Source organism: Desmodus rotundus, chromosome 4, assembly GCF_022682495.2.
Source record: "Desmodus rotundus isolate HL8 chromosome 4, HLdesRot8A.1, whole genome shotgun sequence".
NCBI classification, from domain to species: Eukaryota; Metazoa; Chordata; class Mammalia; order Chiroptera; family Phyllostomidae; genus Desmodus; species Desmodus rotundus.
In genome coordinates, this window is record NC_071390.1 from 151,351,340 (window position 1) to 151,373,892 (window position 22,553).

General features: G+C 44.1%; 1 protein-coding gene across 2 annotated transcripts; it reads left to right on the plus strand.

The window, feature by feature from the left end:
- The first annotated feature begins 1,232 nt into the window (after positions 1-1,232).
- On the plus strand, positions 1,233-21,241 carry LRRC66 (leucine rich repeat containing 66). 2 transcript variants are annotated; one of them, XM_071221296.1, is made up of 6 exons: positions 1,233-1,337; positions 1,610-2,107; positions 9,328-9,497; positions 17,096-17,285; positions 18,485-20,260; positions 20,924-21,241. In XM_071221296.1, exons 2-6 carry the CDS (start codon positions 1,615-1,617, stop codon positions 20,959-20,961), a joined length of 2,667 nt encoding a protein of 888 aa, XP_071077397.1. In that variant the 5' UTR covers positions 1,233-1,337; positions 1,610-1,614; the 3' UTR covers positions 20,962-21,241. The 2 variants fall into 2 exon arrangements, with proteins under 2 accessions (XP_071077397.1, XP_071077396.1); XM_071221295.1 differs by having other exon boundaries at positions 18,485-21,241.
- The last annotated feature ends 1,312 nt before the right edge of the window (positions 21,242-22,553 follow it).

A 22,553-nucleotide genomic window follows, 5' to 3' on the forward strand; every position in this document is an offset into this window, starting at 1 on the left:
CCTGAATGTAGATGCCCTTCAGAACATGGAGGATTGGCCTTCTATGAAAAGTCTAAAAACTACCTGGTAAATTTCATTATTCACTCCATTCATTCATCTGAACTTGATGGAAAATTTTTACATATCCAACATATCACATGGAAATCATGGCCCGTACCTTCAAGGAGCTTACTGTCTTTGGGGAGTTAAAAAAAGACACAAAACAGAAACAGCAATGCAGGATAATGCTGATATTCTGTCAGACTGAATGTTACTAAAATGCCTAATGTCAGTAATGCGTTCATCCATTCAGTAAGTATCTACTGAAAGATTTCTGAAAAGACAAAACAGAGGCTAAAGCCAGAAAAAAAGGGGAGGGCGGTCTTCAGGCCCTAGGATTTGAGTGGGTTGTGTAGGATGCGGACTGAGGAGAGGAAAGGGCGTAGAGCTTGGAAATGGAAATGAACTGACAACTGACGCGGGCATGGGGCACAGGCACGCAGTGCTGTGCGCAGCCTCCTCTCGCAGGGGCTCCCAGGGATTTACGTGGCCAGCAGGTCAGCCAGGTAATGCGAAGCCCCGAGGCCACCTGGAGGCGGCGTGTGCACTCCAGGCACTAAGGAGCCAGCCCTTCGAGGATTTTGGATGAGGGAATGAAAGGAGGAAACCAGTATTATGGGGAAATAACCCTTCGGAGTCTTGCAAGATGGGCCGGAAGAAGGAAGATCAAGAGGCCTAGTGATGAATTAAAATGGTGTCAGTAGAACAGATAGGAAGGGACAATTTGTTGCAAACCTACATACTGAATAATGTGCTTATTTGTATGCTCACTGGTTTTTTAATAGAATTTAGTCATTAAAACTAGTCACGAAAATTATTTAGTTTTTTAAAAAATTGTGTGTATATATTTAACCATTCAGATGTATAAATATTGTTTTAAAACTTAATTGCTTCTCAAAAATCCTTGGTGATAAAGGCACTTGATGTTTCATACATCGTATGACCTCTTCATGGTTCTGAGGCAGAGCGCCCTTCTACAACCATTTTATTTCTGTTGGGGATATCTAAGTGATTTCCAAAGGGTTTGATAAGTCACGGAGACAAAGCTTGCCGTTCTTCTAGTCGTTAAAAAGAAAGCATAAAGAATCTCTTGTTGGAGTTGGACTTCCCACCCACACAGTTCCACAGTTCAGTGCAGCTGGAGTCGCTCACGTAATAAACCGTGGTTGATTGCACTGTTGTGGCTGCTAGACTTTGCACTAACGACCAGCAGGGAAGCAGAGACGTCTTTAGTATTGGTAGTTCCCCTCACTCCAAGGCAGACTGCAGCGTGAACGGGCCTGGAGAAGCAGACAGAGGTGAGGCCAAGTGAATACGTATTTTCTGAAAACCTGGGGGTTCTCTCTTTAGCATGTGACATAAACGTAATTTTATACTCCAGCTGTACCGTTTTTGGTAGCAACACTTTAATGCCGTTCTAAGAAATCTCTAAGAAATCAAACATTCAGTTAAATTGGCAATCAAGGCAAGGTAATTTTCCTCAGTCTTAAATTGAAAAGTACATTTTCTGCTTATTTGCTGTTTTTACACAAGTTATAATAAATAAGTCGATTCATTTTCCTTCCTCCAGGCATTATGAACAACCTGTGTTTCAGAGTCATTACCGTGGCTGTAGGTCTTTATTTTACTGGAGCGATGACAAACCCACCAAGAAAACACAGTATTGTTTCCAATGCTGCTTGCCAGTGGGATGGCTGCCTCCTGACAAATTGTTCCTTTACGGGAAAGCATGATATACCTGGTGACGTGTCACAGACAGCAGCCACAGTGGATGTGAGTTCCAATTTCCTTAGGGTTCTCTTACAATCTCCCATGGACAAAGAACAGAATATTAAAAATCTGGACCTCAGTAACAATCTCATAGCAACAATAACCTTGAGCTCTCTTGCACATTTACGCGCTTTGGAAATAATAAACCTCAGCCACAACGCCATCCACTCCATCTCATTGGATCTACCCTGTCCTAAGTCCTCCCAGGCGAAATGCCCCAGAAGCAGCTGGAGAAACGGGCTTCCGTATCTAAAGTTGCTAATTCTTCAAGGAAATAAACTCAGTGACGTTCCCAAGGGTAAGTACTAGACCAGCAATGAGTACGTGGAGAGTTCATGTTTTATGTCAGTGGGAATTCCATGTTCGCTTTCAGTTTTGATGAAAGTAGAGCAGTTGGATCCAAGCAAATATAATACAGGAGTTTCTTCATGGAATTGGAAGTTATAAAATGTGGAATTCGTAGTGAAAGCTATTCAAACTTCTCATTAATGTTACGTTGATTTGTCGAGAAACACTAGGAGGTATTTAAGGGCTAAATAATAATGCATGATTGTAAATTACCTACTTTGATTACCATCAATTTGTGACTAAATATAGAAAAGCTCTGAGAAATAACTAGTTCAGATAATTTCAGTATGTAACACAATTTAAATCTGTTGCCATATTTGTAATTTTTTCTTAGAATACATTTTGCTTCTACCTGTCCAGTTGTCCTCCAAGTATAGACTAGAAATATGCTAATATTCTATATTACTACATAATCTTTCTTATTATCAAGTCAAAATCAGAATTCCTTATCCTGGTTTCTTACAGGATCCTCCACATATCCTCCTATTAAAATAAATTCTCATCCATTCTGACATTCAGTCATCTACAGGTTGGAGTTCCTTAACTAATCCCCCAATGTGTTATTTAGAAAATGTATCGGGTTCACCAGCCAGAGCTTCCTTTGCCCTTTTTATAGCCAGCAGTGCTAGACGGTCTCTTTTCCTTGTTTGCTGTCAGTCTTGGTCACTATTTGCCAAGTGCCTACTTTATCGAAGATACTACATGCTAAAAAAGAAAGCGTAAGGGTATTGTCATTTATTTCCATCCCAATTATGCATAGTTAGTTCTCCTCAGTTTCCACTTTTCATATTTTTTTATTTTTTGCTCTTTCTCCAACTTCTAGCTTGTTTTAAGCATCATTTTGAGAATAATAGTCCGAAGGGGTGAAGGAACAATCCACCCGGTCATCACACCAGCAGAGCTGTGAGAGAAGGGGAGGAGTCTTCTCTCCCTCCTCTTTCCATAAAAGCCATGTGCGGTATTTCCAGTGTAACGTGTAAACTCATTACACTTATTTGAAAATTTTTACTGTACTGTTCTTGTTATAAAAAGGAATATCTGTTATTTCTAGAACATTAAAATTTGAAGAAAAATTTTAAGGGAAACATTTAAGTCCTTCACATAACATATATTCTTTAATTTCATTCTTTATGTCTACATATGTATTTTTTATTTCAAATTGGATTACACTTTCTATAATATTTCATAACATTTTCATATCACAATATTTTGAATGCTTTTTATCTAAGCAATCTTATAAATAATATTTTAAATACTTTCTGCATTATAATTGATTGAATCAAACAACATTTAGGTTATTTCCTTTTTGTTTGCTTTTTGTTCCTCCTTGATGAACATCATTATAGCTAAACATATTCATGTGATATAACAGTCTTTAACTATTATGGTGGATGTGAATCTCAACCCACAGATTCACCTGTACTGGAGATGTACCCTTTTATTGTCTGTAACTCAGCAGTTTCTGATTCTGAGGCCACATTCCACTGGGATCAGCTGGGGGTGGGGTGTAGGGTACTCGTACTTAACGTCAGTCTGTTGTGAGCTTTCCTCTGCCTTTTCCCAGATGTGTACCACAGCTCTAGAATCGTGTACCCTGACGGGGCATCACAATGTGCGTGTCTGTACACGTCCATCTGTTTCTTAACCCCGTTAGTCACAGAACATTTCTTTTCAGGCTTTTTCAGTTTGTAGAAAATCCTTCACCCTTTTTGTCTCTTCAAAATCGCGTGTCTAGTTCTAGAAATTCCTTTCCTCGAAAAGTTTAGACCTTTGGAGTACAAAAGCCGGAAAGACTGTGAGCGCCTCTGCTTTGTGCCTTGCAATGTACCTGGCCTGAGACAGTTCACACAGACGGAGCTTTCTGCGTGAATGGAGAGCAAGGGAAAGAGGGAAACAGAGGGGTAAAAGATGAATACTTCAGATATTATCCCACCACATGAGTAAATAGAAAAGTGCTGAATGTATCTCCTTACGGCAGTCAAGTCCCCAGAGCTAATTAAAGGTCAGGGCAAATACAGTCCCGTTTGAGGACCAAACATCCCTATCCAGTGCAGATACAACCCCACCTTCTCTTTCTCGCTTCCACTTGGCATCCCAAAATATCAGGGAAAATGTTTCACGTGCAAAGGAGAAAAAAAAGAAGTGAAATGACGAATTCGGTGTCTGAAATTCTATTCGAATTCTAGCAAATGAAACCACAGAGAGATGAATGAAGCAGATGGGTGATGGACCAGCGTATGCCCAGAATCTAATTGGATATAATGCAGAGTTCTTTTACCCATAGCATTTTGTGATAGGAATTATTTTTCCAAAAGCGACACACATTTTCAGTTTTTACTAAATTGAGTCCCTTCTGCCATCCCCTCCCATTTTATGATTTGGTGACTATGGCTGAATAACTCTGACTTTAAAATCCCATTGTGAAGGGAAAAGAAGGTGAGAGGAGGGGCTTCCTGGAGGGAGTAGCTAGCTCGCTCTGACATTCCCTTTGTTGCTTTTGACTCCTTGACTCTAAGCCCATTTAAAGGCAGCATCTGGACAATGTGAAATGTCCTCGTACAACTGTGGCGAGGAATAAAGAAAAAATGCATTTCAAGAACCTCAGTTAACATAGTATTTGGCATACTCAACAGGAGCTATTAAAAATATATGAAAAGTACTTTGTAACCTTGTAAAGTAGTTTGCAAATATTAGTCATTATTACTCTGTGGCACAAACTGAGAATAAGTTTATTTAGAAACAAGTACTAAATCTGGTTGTGTCGGAATCTCGAGTTAGCTTTTAGAATGTTACCGGACTACTGCAGTAGATAAAACTCCTCGCCTTCTGTAATTATCGAGCCAAGAAACATTTGTGTCCGACTGCCCATGTAGGTGCCCGCTTGGGTCTAAAATAACAACGCAGAGACATCTCACAAAGCAGCAGTCGAGCAGCTGGCCTTGCGGCTCACGTGCACTTTTGTAAATCGTGTCCCGTGTGCCTTAAAACGGTGACGGTTTATAGAGCCAACAAAAACTGGCGTTCACTCGCGAAAGTCCACTTTTGTGAGGGTGACTACCACACTGACTAAGCCACTGTCAGCCCTCCTGTCTTCAGAGGCAGCTGTGATGCCACCAATAGGCTCCAGGCCAGGGAAACGCCCAGAAAAGGTGCCAACCGGCACAGTTTACAAGACAGAAGCCAGCTGTGAATTTCGGCTTCACGATTGCTCCTCTCCCATAGGTTTGGAACACAGTGTCAATAACAGAGAATCAGTTCTAAACATTCGAAAAGGTGGGGTGGGTCTGCAGTTAAACCACCCCGCCTTCACCAAGCAGCATTGCGGGAGTGCCCGCAGGCGGCCTAGAAACCTTTCGGGGCCCAACTCTCCCTGGGATTCCTGTTCGGTTGATGGACCAGATGCAACAGCCTGACATTAATGAACACACTAAACTTCAGAACCCAAGAGATAAATGTGTTGGAAATGAGATGAAATAATACCTGACCTTGAAATTGGTGGAGGAAAAAAAACCAAACATATTCATGTATTGTAAAAACAAAAGTACAGGGTACTTTTCATTTGTAGGGAATTAGGCATTTTAACCTGATTGCTACTGGATAATGGAAATTCTAATAACCAGTGTTTTCAAAATCAGTTCAAGTTGTAAAGCAACAAAATGAATGAATGCATATTATTAAGCAAGAGGGCAATGTCTTTGGCTCACCTCTATTGATTTGACCACATGAAGGGCTGGCCTCATCAATAAATATCTAGGACCATTCCAAATTCTGTTCCAATTCTTAATACTCTTTGAACTTGAAGCCACGACCCCTGAATATTACTGTTCTGTGTTACCAGGTATCATACGTGGGAGAACATTTAAGATTTCCAGAGTCCAAAGCAGCATCTCTAAGGTAGTGTAATGTCTATGCATACCTTCTGTGGCCTTCTTCTAATAAACACTGAGATAATTTTTTGGAAGCAATAAAACTGCTTCTGGCCACTTAAACTCAAAGGCTAATCAAATTCCTGCCTCCCGTGGCCTATGTGGTCATCAGAAAGCAATTCAATAAATAATTCCATCTCCCAAAAGGGCCTCCCTATTTTCTTCCTGACTCTCTTTCAACATTTGACTCTCTTGACACGTAGAATCTACCTTCTGATATCCAAGTTCCAGCTAATGCGCTTCCTAACATTTTTTTACTCACCTGAATACCCACCTCCTTAACATTGATTCGCCACACAACATTTTTAATAGAGCAAATTTTCCCCCGTTCAGAATGGCAGCCAAGTATCATGCAAAAGTCCTCAAATTTCCTGACTCCCCCTGGAGAGACCCCAAACAATTAAAGTCATGTCTCTGATAATCTGGATCAGCGGGCTAACCAGGAAACATTATTTTTGTAACAGAGTTGTTTGGCAGAAGCAAGAGACCGACCCCCGTCACACAAGCACATTTCAAATCTTTGCTCACATCATGTCTGCTAACATCTCATTGGCCAAAGCAAGTCACAGGGCCAAACTCTTCAGGATGGGGAAGTATATTCTGCTCATAGTAAAGTGAATGTTTGCTGAACAATCATCTAAACTGTTACACCTGGCTTCCACTGAGCTCAAATACTTGAAGATCAAAGTAATCAAAGATAGATTTCTGTTCCACCTGCGAGAATTTTAAGGGTGGAAACTGAGGCATGAAGACCTTAGGTGATCTAAGGACTTCCTGATTCACACCAAAAGTCACAAACAGAGATGGAATAAAACAAGATCTTAAGTACCCCATTCGCCATATGATGCAAGTATTGTAGAATCACTAAACAATCTCCAATACATTTGGCAACTTTATGAATTCCATGGCCCAATTCTATTCTCTTGGGTAGAGAGCCCTGCCCCTAGCCTCCTTTTCCCTTTTCTAAACTCAAGTTATCTTTCAGAGCCTTGACCTTCCTCTCCCTCTCTTTCTTCCTCTCCCTCTCCCTCTCCTCCTCCTCCTCCCCCTTCTTCTCCTCCCTTTTTTGGTAAAAAATGGGCATGCTTAAATGGGAATGAAGGCTTAAGAGATCTGAGTTTCAATCCCAGCTCCACAGCTCTACCCACCATGATTTAGGGCAAGTTCTTAACTTGCTGCGCCCAGGTTTTGCAATTTGCAAAATGGTAGTAACCCCCAGGGCTTTGTGAGGATTAGAAGGAGATGTTGGTGAAATGCTCAGAGCATAAAAAGAGTACACAAGTAAAGTGGGGTTTTAAAATAAGTTCTTCCTTCTACTCCAAAGCTAGATGTGACCTCCCCTCCACTGAACTCCTGGGGTACAGATTCAGTTTAATGAGGCACCGAGAAGGTGCAGGAGCCGTACGTTCTCAGGCTGGCATGCGCCACGCAGGCATCACAAAAATGTCAAGGAAATGATAGCTGCTTTCATATTGGTGTCTTGCATTGCGTTTTTTCCTCACAAACCCATATGTTTGCCTATTAAAGCACGTAGGAATATTCTTCGCCCCACAAGGAAACAATTTTTTTCCGGGGGGAAATCCTGAAGTGCCTAGGACAGTGGGGTAGCTCCCAGCACTCGGCAATGGCTAATTTACCAATCAACATGGAAACATTTCCTACTATCATATGCCAACTAAATATCAGCCTTGGTTATCTCCCACTTTTTAAAATCATTCCTGCTTCTTGGCCTATCCTTTGTCTTCCTACTTTTAATAGAGACATGAGTACACAGAAGTCATATTTTTTCTATTCATGCATGCCCCATCTGAAACAGGCAGGCTTCATTCATCTCCAGCCAAACATTGCCCTGTGCCAGTTGAAACTTCCAATTTCTCGAGAAGCTAGAAATGCAGTTTTTTTGTATTAAATCTTTATTGTCAGCTCTATAATTTTTACACAGCCATGCACGCCCAACACTGTGACCTCTGGCTAACTGGATACAGTCACTATTCAGAAAGGCCAAACCTCCCTGAAGGGCCTGGCCATCTGACGGAGAAGACAGCTGGATAGCGGGGGAATAAGCTGCCTTGTAAAACGAGTAACTTTCTAGGTGTTATCACTCAACCAGACAAGGATTCTGCGCTATATTTGTCTTCAGCACCAAACGCCTGGCTCATGATATTTTGATTGCATCGTTGTCCTAAGGAGCGCTTGCTTAGTCTGCACAGCTGAAATGAACATATGATAGCATAGATGTACAACCATTTCAATTAAGTCATCGCCTTTCTGCATAATCAGTCTCCCAGTAAGTGCCTTGAGGACAGCAGGCAAGGAATAAACCCTTCTGGAATTGAACCAACTTGATCTGCTATGTAGCAGTTGGTTAAAGACACAGAAACATGTGAGAACAGAGCAGAAGGCTATGTAAAAATTCAGGGCTTCCTTGCAGGACTCAGATGGCAAATAAAATTTGGAAGACTGCTGTGACTGGCACCTCATTCCCCAGCTTTCTTTTCGGTGCCACATGGGCCTCCTGCTTCCTCCCTGGTGTCGGGAGAGACAAAAAGGCAGAGATCACAACTCAATTAGATGATTTGGCCAGAACGTAAAATCTAGGTAGAACACAAGTAGCATTCTTTAAAAAACACAAGAATGCCTAGAAAATAGTTGTAACATCAACAATGCATAGATCAAAGAAAGCCTATAGCTACAAAATAGAGTAAGAACATCTTAAAACTCAGAGTTCATCCATATAAATAAATCATCAAATAACTATTCCATTTTACCTACCGTTCAATCAAATAAATGTTTACTTACTCTTCAGAATTAGATTTTTCAAATTGATGCTTTTATTATAAATAAAATTAGCACATGTTCATTGAAAGAAAGAAATCAAAGATGTATAAAACAAAGACACAGTTTCCTTCCTTCTCTAACCCCACCTCCCCCACCACCCTGCTCCTAAGTGTAAGGACTGCCAACAGCTTAGTTCACTTCCCTCCAGGCCTTTTCCCTGCTCACTCAGCATTCACGTGTGCACTGGAATCTTTCTCTACATTGTTCAGCAACTTAGCATTTTCCTCTCCTGCAGCCAGTGTCTTTGAAGACTACGTTGTATTATATAGTATTGACACACCATGTTTTGTTTAACCTCTTCTCTACTGAGAACCTTTTAGGTTGTCTCTACTCTTTTACCTTTACAAACAATGTTGCAGTCAATAATCCCCAGTTTATACTTTAATCTGCTATTTAATTTTAATAGGACTGTGGAAACTGAAGTCATTACAGAGTTTGGATCTGTCATTCAATGGGATATCGCGAGTTGGTGTGTCTGATTTTCATAACTGCCTGCAACTGGAGAACCTCTATTTAAGGAGCAACAAGATATTCAGAATTCATCCAGAAGCCTTCAAGGACCTCAAAAAATTACAGGTTATAAAATAAGTTTTATAATATTTCAAATACACAGACATGTGGGCAATTACCTTAGAAGAATATTTGAAGAGTTTCTTCATGTCTAGTAGTACTGACTATTCACCAAAAAATGTAAGTCTATTTTAAGATCCCCCTAAATTCGCTGAAGTCTCTCTTGCCTTAAAAATCAGAGGTATCCGTAATGGACATGAATTTTACTCAAACATAACACTCAGCAGCAACAACCGGCACATTCTTTTCCTAAATCAAATTAAGCCCAACTACAAGTCTCTACTTGTGAGTTGGCGAGAAATCACATCTTTGGCTGCAAGGGCAGGCCGAGGGCCTGAGGGTCGGCCCACCTGCAGTCTGGAACACCTGCGGAGGCTCCTCTGCACCACACTGGTGGATGCTGACATGTCTGCAACCCAGGGCTGCTTGGGCCTCTGAAAGCCAATGACCTTGTGGCTTCCACCCCCAAACTGGGCCTGGGGTAACAAAAATGACCATGATAAAAGCTCCTCCTCATACAGCACTTCCCACATACCACATGCTGTTCTAAACACCAGCTCCCTCCTGGCAGATCCAGGGCACCCTGGCAGCACCGCTCGGTTAATCTCACGGAAGGTGTGCAGTGAGATGAAGGCGGGGAACCCACCCCCAGAGCTCTGCTCTAGCTTTGGTGGCTTCAGCCCTCTCCTCCAGATGCATTCCTCCATCCCCTTTCTTTTCGGGGGATATTGCAAAATCTCCCCACCACACCCCTTTAGAAACACCAGGGCAGCCTCTGGTGCAGTACCTGGAGGCCATAACCTGCATCACACACCTCCTTCTTCCCACAGGCTGGGGTCATCCACAGAAACAGACTGTGAGCCACGTGGGCAGCATGATGGGTTCCAGTAGCTAGATTTCAAAGTAAATGTAAGCAGATGAATTTCATTGTAGTAATTAATGTTAACCCCATGTACCCAACTATTACCTCATACACACATAATCAAAATAAAAATTAAGGACTTCCAGCCAAGATGGAGGCATAGGTAGACAACTGTGCCTCCTCTCACAACCAAAAAAAGAACAACAACAAATTTAAAAACAAAAACCAAACAGAACTGCCAGAAAATTGAACTGTATGGAAGTCTGACAACCAAGGAGTTAAAGAAGAAACATTCATCCAGACCGGTAGGAGGGGCAGAGATGGGCAGCCGGGTGGAGAGGACTCACGGCAAGGTGGTGGCTGGTGGACCGGGCAGTCCCACATTCACGTGCAGATAAACCTGGAGGAACAATGGAGGACTGAGATACACTGCGCAACTCAGGGTTCCAGTTCAAGGAAATAAAGCCTCAAAACCTCTGACTGAAAACACCTGTGGGGCTTCAGGCTGCAGGAGAAACTCCCAGCCTCACAGGAGACTTCATTGGATAGACCCACAGGGTCCTAAAACATAGACAAACCCACCCACCTGGGAATCAGCACCAGAGGGGCCAATTTGCTTGTGGGTAGTGGGGGAAGTGGCTGAAAACTGGCAGAGAGCAGAGCAAGCAGCATTGTTCCCTCTCAGACCCCTCCCCCACATACAGCATCACAGCGCAATGACGTGGATTGCCCCACCCTGGTGAACACCTAAGGCTCTGCCATTTATAATGTAACAGGTTCACTGAGACAAAGAAATATGACCCAAATGAAAGAACAGGTCAAAGCTTCAGAAAAAAATACAACTAGGTGATGAAGAGATAACCAACCTATCAGATGCACAGTTCAAAACACTGGTAATCAGAATGCTCACAGAAATGGTTGAATATAGTCGCAAAGTAGAGGAAAAAGTGAAGGCTATGAAAAGTGAAATAAAGGAAAATGTACAGGGAACCAACAGTGATGGGAAGGAAACCGGGACACAAATCAATGGTTTGTACCAGAAGGAAGGAATAAACATTCAACCAGAACAGAATGAAGAAACAAGAATTCAAAAAAATGAAAAGAGGATGAGGAACCTCTGGGACAACCTTAAACATTCCAACATCCAAATCACAGGGGTACCAGAAGGAGAAGAGGAAGAGCAAGAAATTGAAAACTTATTTGAACAAATAATGAAGGAAAACTTCCCTAATCTGGCAAAGGAAATAGATTTCCAGGAAGTCCAGGAAGCTCAGAGAGTCCCAGAGAAGTTGGACCCAAGGAAGCACACACCAAGGCACATCCTAATTACATTATGCAAGTTTAAAGATAAGGAGAGAATCTTAAAAGCAGCAAGAGAAAAGGACATGGTTACCTACAAAGGACTTCCCATTAGACTATCAGCTGATTTCTCAAAAGAAACCTTACAGGCAAGAAGGGGCTGGAAAGAAGTATTCAAAGTCATGAAAGGCAAGGACCTATATCCAAGATGACTCTATCCAACAAAGCTATCATTTAGAATGGAAGGGCAGATGAAGTGCTTCCCAGATAAGGTCAAGTAAAAGGAGTTCATCATCACCAAGCCCTTATTATATGAAATGTTAAAGGGACTTATCTAAGAAAAAGAAGATAAAAACTTCTTATGAACAGTAAGATGACAACAAATTTACAACTACCAACAGCCAAATCTAAAAATACTAAAACAAAAACAAACTGAGCAAACAACTAGAATAGGAACGGAATCACAGAAATGGAGATCACATGGAGGGTTATCAGTGGGGAGGAGGAGAGGGGAGAATGGGGGGGGCAAAAAGTTACAGGGAATAAGAGGCATAAATTCTCTACAAAATAGACAGGCGACATTAAGAATAGTATAGGAAATGTAGAAGCCAAAGAACGTATATGTACAACCCATGGACATGAACTAAAAGTGGGGCTAATGTTGGTGGAAGGGGGTTGCAGGGTGGAGGAGAATAAAGGGGGGAAATGGGACAACTGTAATAGCATAATCAATCAATATATATATTTAAAAATTATGTTACATTCTCTTTTTCATACTACCGTATTTTTCGGACCATAAGACGCACCTAGGTTTTAGAGGAGGAAAATAGGAAAAACACCTGCTCCACTGCCGCCCCACCCCACCCCCAGTGAGCCAGGTAGGCTACATTCAGACTATAAGACGCACCCCCATTTTCCTCCCAAATTTCGGGGGGTGCGTCTTATAGTCTGAAAATACAGTAATTCTTCAAGTGTATTTTACACTTACCGCCCACCCCAGTTTGGACCAGCCACATTTTAATGCTCCACAGCCACACGAGACTAACGGCTGTCATATTCAACAGAATCCCCATAGGCGGCGGGTGTTCTCCCAGTCTTATGTAAAGGAATATTCAAGCACAGCTGCAAGATAACTCTCCAGCTCCCCCCTTGCAACCAGAACGACCCCCAACTCCCTCCTGGATCAAAAGGAGACACGTGAAGCCATGGTGAGGGGGGTGGACTCCGGTGCCAGCTACCTGGGTTTAAACCTGGACTCTGCCACTTGCCAGCCACACAATTGTGGGCAAGTGACCAAGTCCTTCTGTGCCTCAATTTTCTCATCTGTAAAATGGAGACAGCTTGGCTCCTTCCTCGTAGAGTTTTGTGACAAATGTTTTAGTGCATATAAAATGCTTCAAACAGTACTTGGAATATAGTAAGCTCTTATCAATGTAGACTGTGTATAGGGATTCTAACATGACCACAGTACCCTGCTCCTTTCACACACAAATCTGATTGTGTCACTTTGTATTTACAATGTTCCTCAGCTTTCACAAGGGCCTTGCTGCTGCCTCTCCGACCTGCCAACCTTTTGCCTGGAAGAGCTAATTCTTACCAATTCTCTTTTTAAAAGATTTTATTTATTTGTTTTTAGAGAGAAGGGAAGGGAGAGAGAAAGAGAGGGAGAGAAGCATCAATGTGTGGTTGCCTCTCATGTGCCCCCACTGGGGACCGGGCCTGCAACCCAGGCATGTGCCCTGACTGGGAATCGAGCCTGTGACTCTCTGGTTCACAGCCCAGAGCTCAGTCCACTGAGCCACACCAGCCAGGCTTAGTAATTCTCCTGATGTCACTTCCTCAAGGAAGCCTTCCCTGGGCTTCCAGATTGAATTAGTTGCACTTCTATACACACTTACGACATGCTTTTTTCACATTGCACTTATCCACCTGAAATTATTAAGTTTTAAGTGTGGTTAGTTGTTAATGCCTATACTCTCATAGCCTTCTACTGGATGGTGAGCTCTTTAAGGACATACACTATGTTTATTCTGTTTCCTAGTGCTTAGCATATGTCTAATACATAGTACATATTTTAAAACACTTGCTGAATAAAGGAATGAATGAATGAATGATGATCACGGATAGGTGTGTTACTTACCTATTGCTACAATAACAGGTTGTTACGGACTAAGTAGTCTAAAACCACATACATATATTATCTCATGACTTTCGGGGCTCAGGAATTCAGGCAGGGCTTAGCTGGGCCCACTGCCAAGGGCCTCTCAAGAGGCTTCAATCAAGGTGTTGGCCAGGGCTGGAGCCTCGCCTGAAGGCCCAGCTGGAAGGTATCTGCTTCCAAGCTCATGTGGAAATGAAGGGGAAACCTTCATTCAGTTCCTTGTGGGCTGTTGACTGAGGGCTCAGTTGCTTGCCGGCAGCCTAAGCCTGCCCTTAGTTCTGTGCCCGCTGGGCCTCTCCACAGCGCAGCTCACAGCACAGCGCAAAGGAGGGAGCCCGCTCGTAGGGAAGAACGTTACAATTTCAAGTCATGTTAATCATTGAAGTGAGATCCCATTGCTTCTGCCATAGTCTGATGGTGAGAACCAAGTCACAAGCCCGGCCTGCATGCAAAGGGAGGAGATTTCTCAAGGGCACGAATACCAGGAGGCAGGGTCATCGGGGGCTGACTCAGAATCTGCCCAATTACCAGAGCCGATGAGAAAGCCCGCTTAGCTTGGCACTGCCTCCCAGTTCCCCACAAACAGGGTGTCAGATTGCCTGGGGACCTCATTCAGTATATTGTGTACTGATTATAAGTCTATTTGCATCTGTAACTGCCCCAAGTCTGTTTTATTTCCTGTGCATTTGTATTGTGCCTTTATAAGTCTTCTTTCTGCAGCTCACAGGTAATAGATGTTGCAGGCGAACTGAAAAACAATCCCAAGAATATTTTCAATCATCTGTAATTCTCGATTCACCTGACCTGCCCCGAATTATGAAATTTCTCCTTCTCTATTATTCCTTCTATATGTCTGGTAATAACTTAAGAACTGGTTTTGGAACAGGATGAACACATTTGGTACCAGAAAGCTGCATATTAAAATAGATATTTTTCCCCCTCAGGAGATGTATTTACTACTTACACAGTGCAATGTATCTTCCCCTGTCAGAATCTTCCTAGAAGCCAGACAGAGTTTTCAAATCATGAATTCATCATCGTGTTTAGATAGAATAAATTAAGTTTCATTGGCATTTCAAATTAGCATCTTCTTTCTTAATCGTATTCCCTTCTTCTTAGACTCAGTGATTTGTGTGGCAGCATATGCTTCCCCCCAGCTTCCCGCAGTGCACACTCCCGTCAAGCGACGGTGGACGGCTGGTTCGCAGCCATATTGGGCTATTCTGTTTTAATCTTTTCTCAGGAATTATTTCCCTTGAATTATCTTATTAGTTTTCTGGCCTCTCTCCAGGTTTGCTTTCATTTCAATGATTTGTAATATCATAACTGCTAGAATGGAAAAAATGCAGACATGCACTAACAAGCAAATAACTACCTGAAAAACATTAAAATGTTTCACTCTGTTGTTGAGGAGGGCTACCCAAGAAAATTATTGGTCCTAGGCAAAGCCAGGCCAAAGCAAAGTTTTGGGGGGATTTTCTTCCCAATCCCAGTGTCCTCCTTCCTACTTGTAGCATCCTTGCTTTGGAAGTCAAGACTGCTTGGGTACTCAGCATGGGAAAGGCCACCCTCATTACCTGTGTTCAGGGAGAATTCTGATTCTGCCTGGAGTGGTCTCAGTGACGGTGCTATTGGATGGGTCATTTGGCTCAGCTCTTAGGGATTCATAGAACCCAATATGTCAATGCTGCCTTTTCCCCAATGTTTATAAAACGATTGACCTATAGAAATTCAGCCTCTCTGGTTATCATCCCTAGCCCTCTTTTTATATTTCAGCAAGATTTTCACTATTTCTTCTATGGTTCCCTCTTCTAATCAGCATTTTCTCCTTCCCAAACCCCAAGATCCCACTCTAGAGCCTCCTGCTCCAGGCCTCCCCCACCCAGCCCTTCACTCTAGGGCAGTGGGAGCTCTGGCTCCAAGAGGGCGTGTTGTGGAGGAGAGGGCACACAGAGAAGCCAGGTTGGATTTCACTTCTGCCCTTTCCTTCCTTCATTCCTCTCTCCGCTATTTACGGAGCACCTGCTATGAGCCAAGCCTACTACTAGGGCTATGTGGGATTCACTGTGAGCTCTAGCCTAGTTTTCTCCTCTGTAAAAAAAAAAAAAGGGGGGGGGGATGAGGAAATTTTTACAGATTTTATGCATTTATTTTTAGAGCGAGGGAAGAGAGGGAGAAAGACAAGGAGAGAAACGTTGCTTGCCTCTTCTGTGCTCTCTGACTGGGGAATGAACCAGCGACCCTTCGCTTTGCAGGACGATGCCCAACCAACTAAGCCACATTGGTCAGGGTGGAAAATGAGGAATTTGTTGTGAGGTTTAGAGAGAATGTATGTAAAGCACCCAGTAAGATGCCTGGCACACAGCTGTGCTCTGCAAATGGTAGCTGGAGCTCCACCCAGCTGTGCTCTCCCTGCTTCCTCATACCACTGCCATATCCACCTTCAGCGGGTCCTCCTCTGAGTGTCTGGTGCCACCTAGTCCTTTTTGTTCCCTGGGTTCCTCTCCATTGTTGATTAGACTGGAAAATTAGTCATCTTGTATGTACTGAGTAGTGTAGGTGCAGAGAAATGTACTACTACCCTTGATGCAAAAAAAGATCTCTCTTTGCTTCTTCTGGTCAGCCCCAATTCTGTGTTGTACGTTCACATCATTCAGTCTTCTGCCACTCTCTCTCTTTTTTAATCCTCACCCAAGGATATGTTTATTGATTTTAGTGAGAGAGAGACATTAATCCATTGCTTCCTATACGTGCCCAACCAGGGATCAAACCTGCAGCCCAGGCCTGTACCCTGACTGGGAATCAAACCCCAAAACTTTTGGTGCGTTGGACATCACTGCAACCAACTGAGCCATCCGGCCAGGGCTTTTCTGCCACATTCAAGATCACCGTGATTCTAGATATTTTAGACCCGGTATCTAATTCTAGGCCTTGAAAACAATGGGGAGCCTAGGTTTTATCTAACAGTACCAATTACAACCCCCAGGAAAGAAGGAAGGGAAAATGGTTGGGCATCTAATACAGGCACCATACTTAGAGCTTTGGGTACATTTAATCCAAACAACGGCCTTGGCCAGTAGGCTCGCAGAGAGTTAACTAACGGCTTGCTGAGGTCCACAGAGCTTTTAGAGACAAAGCAGAGATTTCATCCCGGAGCCTCTGACTCTCCAATCAGTGCTAACTTCTTACTGCCACCACAAAGATATAAGCAATATCTGTATCTCCTTACTGTCTCTGCGTCTTTATTCACAGACTGTCCTAAACTTGTTTCTGCTCGAGCAGGTTGTAGACCTCAGCAGCAACGCTCTGACTGCCGTCCTGCCGATGATGACCATCGCTCTAGGACTTCCCCGACTGGACGCTGACTTGGCGGACAACCCATGGCAGTGTGACGAGAGCGTGGTGGCCTTCCAAAACTTCATTTCTGAATCCTGGAGGAGAAAGTGGGATGAAATTTGCAAGAAGTCTATAGGTACCTCTTCTCTCTGAAAGGGTTCCAGCTGCACTGAACTGGAAAAAAAAAATACCAACGAAAAATGTGGTCCTGTTTGAGACAATGAGCGCAAGAGTGGCGGCGCCCCACAACACGGCTCAGCCTCGGGCTGTGGGCATCACAGGACAGCCACTGGCACCTGACTGCCTTCTTCAGTTCATGAGTGGTTTTCCTGACGTGGTCAAAGAAACCTAGGTCAACCACCTCAGAAACCACTGGATGTGGGCAAATTCTGAAATTTATACAGAGAGAATTTTGTCCTAAAGACCCCCAAATGTCATATTTTTAATCCAAATTCTTAATGAATAATCAAAGAAAGAACTTTTAAAACTTGAAACATGATCATTTAGAATATTCACTAACACTCTAAAAATATAATCCTATACAGAAACAAAAAACACATATTTCAAAAGTCTATTTTTTCTTTGGTTTGTTCCCTGCCACTCTCTCAAAGTGCTAGAATATGTGTCACTGGAGTGGAACATTCCGGAAAGGTTTTTCCACTATAATCTTGGCTTAATCTGTAGCTCCTAACTGGAGGGTGGGGGAGAAAGTCAGATATTTCTTTTAATGAGCCCTGGACTCTGCTCCATTCAGGACTGACGTTAGAGTAGACACACGGCCACACCACCAGGTGTGGAAGAAATGCATGAAAACCAGAGAGCAGTCTTCGGCTTGTTGGCCACACTGGTTTCTTTCCTCTCTAGAAACCACACCTGGCATTCTGAGCGTGAAGGGCAGAATGTCAGGAGCCAGCAGAGAACCCTGGGTATTTTTGCTGTTACCAGCCCTGGGGAATGGCGAAGAAATGCTGAGGCAGATTTTGCAGAACGCTGATGGAGTGTCCCCACAAATGTGCCACGGGTTAGCGTATGGAAGAAGGAGAGGCAATGAGGCTATTCCTCCAGTCTGGCTTCTCTCCTCCCATGGGCAGCCATTGGTCAGGAAGCCTAAGAAACACACACCTCCTGGGCCGATGAGCAGCAGACACTGTGCAGGCACGTGTAAACGTGCACAGCCATATACACACTGCCGGCACCAGACCATCAATCAGTCACTAAAGCTGCTTCTCATTATGTAACATGCACTTTAAAGATGGCTAGATAAGGAGGGGGACTCACAGAAGCTTTTAAAACCACTGGACTCTCATCTCAATGTGTTTTATCCCCCACTTTCAGGGAACGAGGAGGCATCCTGGCAGACTCCCAAACACAGAGTTTCCAGGGAGATCCAACATCTTCACACCAATCTGAATCACACAAAAAGCCTCATAAGGAGCAAAGTGGTGAGGCCCTGGGAAGGAAGGTACAGGCGCTTTTCTACCCTGCGGAAGAAGGACCACGCAGGCTCTGATACCCCTGAGCAGCAGAGATGGCCCCCAAGATGGGTGAGGAGCACCCAGGACATGCAAACAGCAAGAGGGAAGGAAGCTGCCTCCCAGGACCTCGCGCTGGCCGTCTGCTTAGCGGTGTTCATCACGTTCTTTGCGGCTTTCTGCCTGGGGGCTTTCGCAAGGCCGTATATGGACAGACTGTGGCAACAGAGGTGCAGAAAGAAACAACCTAGTTCAGACCATGCATATTACAACGAGGGCTACAAAGACATGGAAGCTGCCGGGAACATCCAGCGCCCGAGGGTGGATCTGCACCATGCTTGCTATGATCTAAACCTCTGTGGGAACCAAGACCCTTTCTCGGGGATGGAGGCCTGCCCACAGTCTGCTGTCATTCCTGAGAGAAGCCTGGGAATGAGCAGAAAGGAGCCCGGCAGCAGGCAGAGCAGGGAACTAGGCGGGGATGGCACTGGGGCAGGAAGTAGGGAGGATACTATGCTTCCAAATGGCAGTGCAGCCTGTTCCCTTATCCGTGGACCGCCAAATGCTGCCAGCAACGCACCCATTTCAGCAGAACAGGACCACCTCTGCAGGAATGGTATTCTTGGAGAAATCAATTATGAAACTGAGGCCCAGAATTATTCTCTTGGTCAGTATTCACTGGGGGTCCCTGCGACAGCTGGCAGATTACCAGCTGGCTCTGACTCAATCCGTAAGGGTGCGAATGAGTTAGACCCGCCGCTGTCAAGAGACACGACAGCTGCTCTCGCTAAAACACAAACACATACAAAAGCACAGTGGACTGGAGCGGATGAGGACAGAGGGGGCACCGAACAGTTGCCTTCGGAGTCTTCTAAGGACATGCAAGCAAGCACTTCCATTAGTTTGCTGAACACACAGGAGCAACGACTCGAGGGAGCCGGTGCTGAGGAAGAGCATTTCACCTACTACTGTTCGGCCACACTCAGTGATCTAGCGGATATGAACCTGTCCCCACCGGGCTCTCCTCCCAGGTGGGGCAAGGACCCACCCAGCACTCCTGCTAACGAGGAACCAGTGCAGAAACCCGCTCCTTGGGACACACAGCACGAGTTGGACGTCAACTACGACTCTGATTCTGATGAAGGGTCTTTATTTACTCTAAGTTCGACAAGTTCAGAAGATGGAAGAAATGTGCCTGAAGAACAGGCAGATGGTGAGGAGAGTCATAGAAGCAGCGAGGCCCCGGGGGACAAGGACTCAGGGGTGAGGAAGGACAACCTGACGCCATTCAAGAGTCTGGAGGACTACATCACCTTCCAGAAGAGTCAGGAGAAATGTGAAAATCAGGGGGATCTTTGTGAAAAACCTCCCATTTCTGGTTCAGACGCTGGTTTGTACTGGAGTCATCTGGAAAGTGCCGCCAACACCAATGAATTTGAGAATGCATCGACCTTGCCTGGCTCACTGGGCAATCGTCCATCCGGGGACAGGATCCCAGACACGTTCGTTTCTGATTATGTCTCAGCTCTCCAGTCTGAAGCAGCAGACGGTCATTGCTCACTTGCAAACCTAGAATTTCCCGGCGTGGACACTTTACCACAAACACCACCACGTTCTGCTGAAGTTCCCTCGGATCCCGGTAAGACTGCCTATCGTGAAAGCGACTCGGACGATTGTCCACATGAACCTTTCACTGAGGCAGCAGACACAGACCCAAACAATATTCCCCTCCAGATCCCTTCAAGGGAACACTTGCGACCCTCCCAACAAGATTCTGAAGACAGCAACATGCATTCCGACCCACTGGACACTGCTGCAAATGAGGACCGTGATTCCAAAGAGATTATAAGCCTAACACAATTGTTACCTTTCTGTGGTGATGAACCAGCTCTTCAGTATGAAAGAGGAGGAGGGAAGTAATTTGAAAAGGGTTCCAAGATCCAGGTACCATTATTACCAGAGCTTCCAAATAAAAACTGTTCACTAAGCACTCAGGAGCCCTTCAGCCATGAAGATAGGGGTAAATATTCAGAGGAGAATCAGTTGCAATTAAAAAAAGATAATTCTGCCCTGGCTGGTGTGGCTCAGTGGATTGAGACTGGCCTATGAACCAAAGGGTCACCAGTTCAATTCCCAGTCAGGGCACATGCCTGGGTTGCAGGCCAGGTTGCCAGTTGGGGCTGTGTGAAAGGCAACCACACATTGATGTTTCACACTCTCTTTCTCCCTCCCTTCCCCTCTTTTTATAAATATAACTAAAATCTTTTTTAAAAATTTTAAAAAAGATCCTTCTAACTTCTAGACTCAAATGCAGACCCAGAGCAACCCAATGGCAGCTGACCGCGTAGGTGAGAACCAGCTCTGCTCTGACAAAGACAAGGACACTCAACGTGAAAATCAGCGGGAATGCAAGTAACGCTTTCATACCGAGGGAGGCACTTAGGTGGGATGGCTGGACGGATTTCAACAAACTCTGCAGAGAACTGCCCAGCTTTGGGAGGTTGGTCATGAAACTACAAGACTGGAGGGATTCAAAGAATTTCCAAATGTTTTTAATAAGCTGTGTTAAAAGTTGGACCATTTTATAGAACAAAGTACAAATTAAAAATCAGTTTTCATCCTGGCTGGTGTAGCTCAGTTGGGTGGGCATCTTCCCACAAACCGATAGGTCACCAGTTCGATTCCTGGTCAGGGCGCACACCTGGATTGCGGGCCTGGCCCCTGGTATACAAGAGGCAACAGCCAATCAATGTTTCTCTCACACATCGATGTTTCTCTCCCCCTCTTTCTCCCTACCTTCTCCTCTCTCTAAAAATAAATAAATAAAATCTTTTAAAGATATATGAAAAAATCAGTTTTCAAGAAGAGAAGAGATGTTTTTGTGTAAAAGGAAAAGGGACTCCACCGTTATCCTTGCTTATCCCTCTCTTGGCCTTACTAGCCAATCAGGGCTCTCATGAGCTCTTTTCTTCCGTTTATCTCCCAGCTTCTCTGCCACTTTCTCCTTGTCTTTCCTGACACTCCTCCTCTGCTTGTCCTCTCACAGAGCAATCCCCAAGAGTCTGGTCGCAGGCTTTCTTTACCTCCCCTCTGCCCCCTCCTTGGACGGCACTGCCTCACGGCCCTCTCTGTACAGATGACATTCAGATCTGTACAACGAGGCCCAACCTCCCCCCCCCCCCCCCGCCCCCGTCACGTCCCCAACTCACATTCTCAACCCCAACCGCCCAAATTCAATAGATCCTCCTGGGACCTAAAATATTCATTTTCCTTTGCAATCATGATTTCCCTTATTATTTTTCTTGGTCGATAATATCATGACATCCACACAGTGAGGCCAGTTAAAATTAGACTTATCTCTGATTCTTCATTTCCGGACTATATCTCAGTAGCCACTAAGTTCCATGAGTTGAAGTTCCTGTCTGTCGATACAGGGGGACATTTAGTATGGCCATCTGGAGGGGGGCCAGCCAAAATTATGTCAGATCAGTGTTTGCATCAAAAGCAGCTTGTCTTTTACTTCGAGTGTATATTTAGGGCAGATGCAGATGGAAGGTAATTGAGTTTTGAGAAAAGGCCTTAAGGATCCCCGCACCTAACTGTAGACATCACTGCTGGTCCTAAGGAGCTAGGTCCTCAGTAACTCTACTCTTCACCCCCAGACAGGCACTCCTTATTCCTTATCCATCACCTAGATTATTTTAAGGCCTCTTTGTGATCCTTAGTACTTCTCCTTGCCCTCCCCCAAGTAATCTTATGTCCTATTCATCGCCCCACTACTCAGAAACCATTGATAGTTCCTCCTTTCCTATACGAAGACCAAATTCCATAGACATGGCCTACCTTTCCCACTTAATCTCGTAACATTATCACTTCACCGCACACTCTTTAGTCTAGTTCATATCATCGATGTAATCATGTATTCACTTACT

Bases quoted from the DNA above. Each gene is read 5' to 3' on its own strand.
- LRRC66 (XM_071221295.1), top strand. From the start codon at position 1,615: ATGAACAACCTGTGTTTCAGAGTCATTACCGTGGCTGTAGGTCTTTAT. The intron at 2,108-9,327 runs GTAAGTACTAGA...TAATTTTAATAG, and splicing joins ACTCAGTGACGTTCCCAAGG to GACTGTGGAAACTGAAGTCA. The intron at 17,286-18,484 runs GTACCTCTTCTC...CCCCACTTTCAG, and splicing joins AATTTGCAAGAAGTCTATAG to GGAACGAGGAGGCATCCTGG.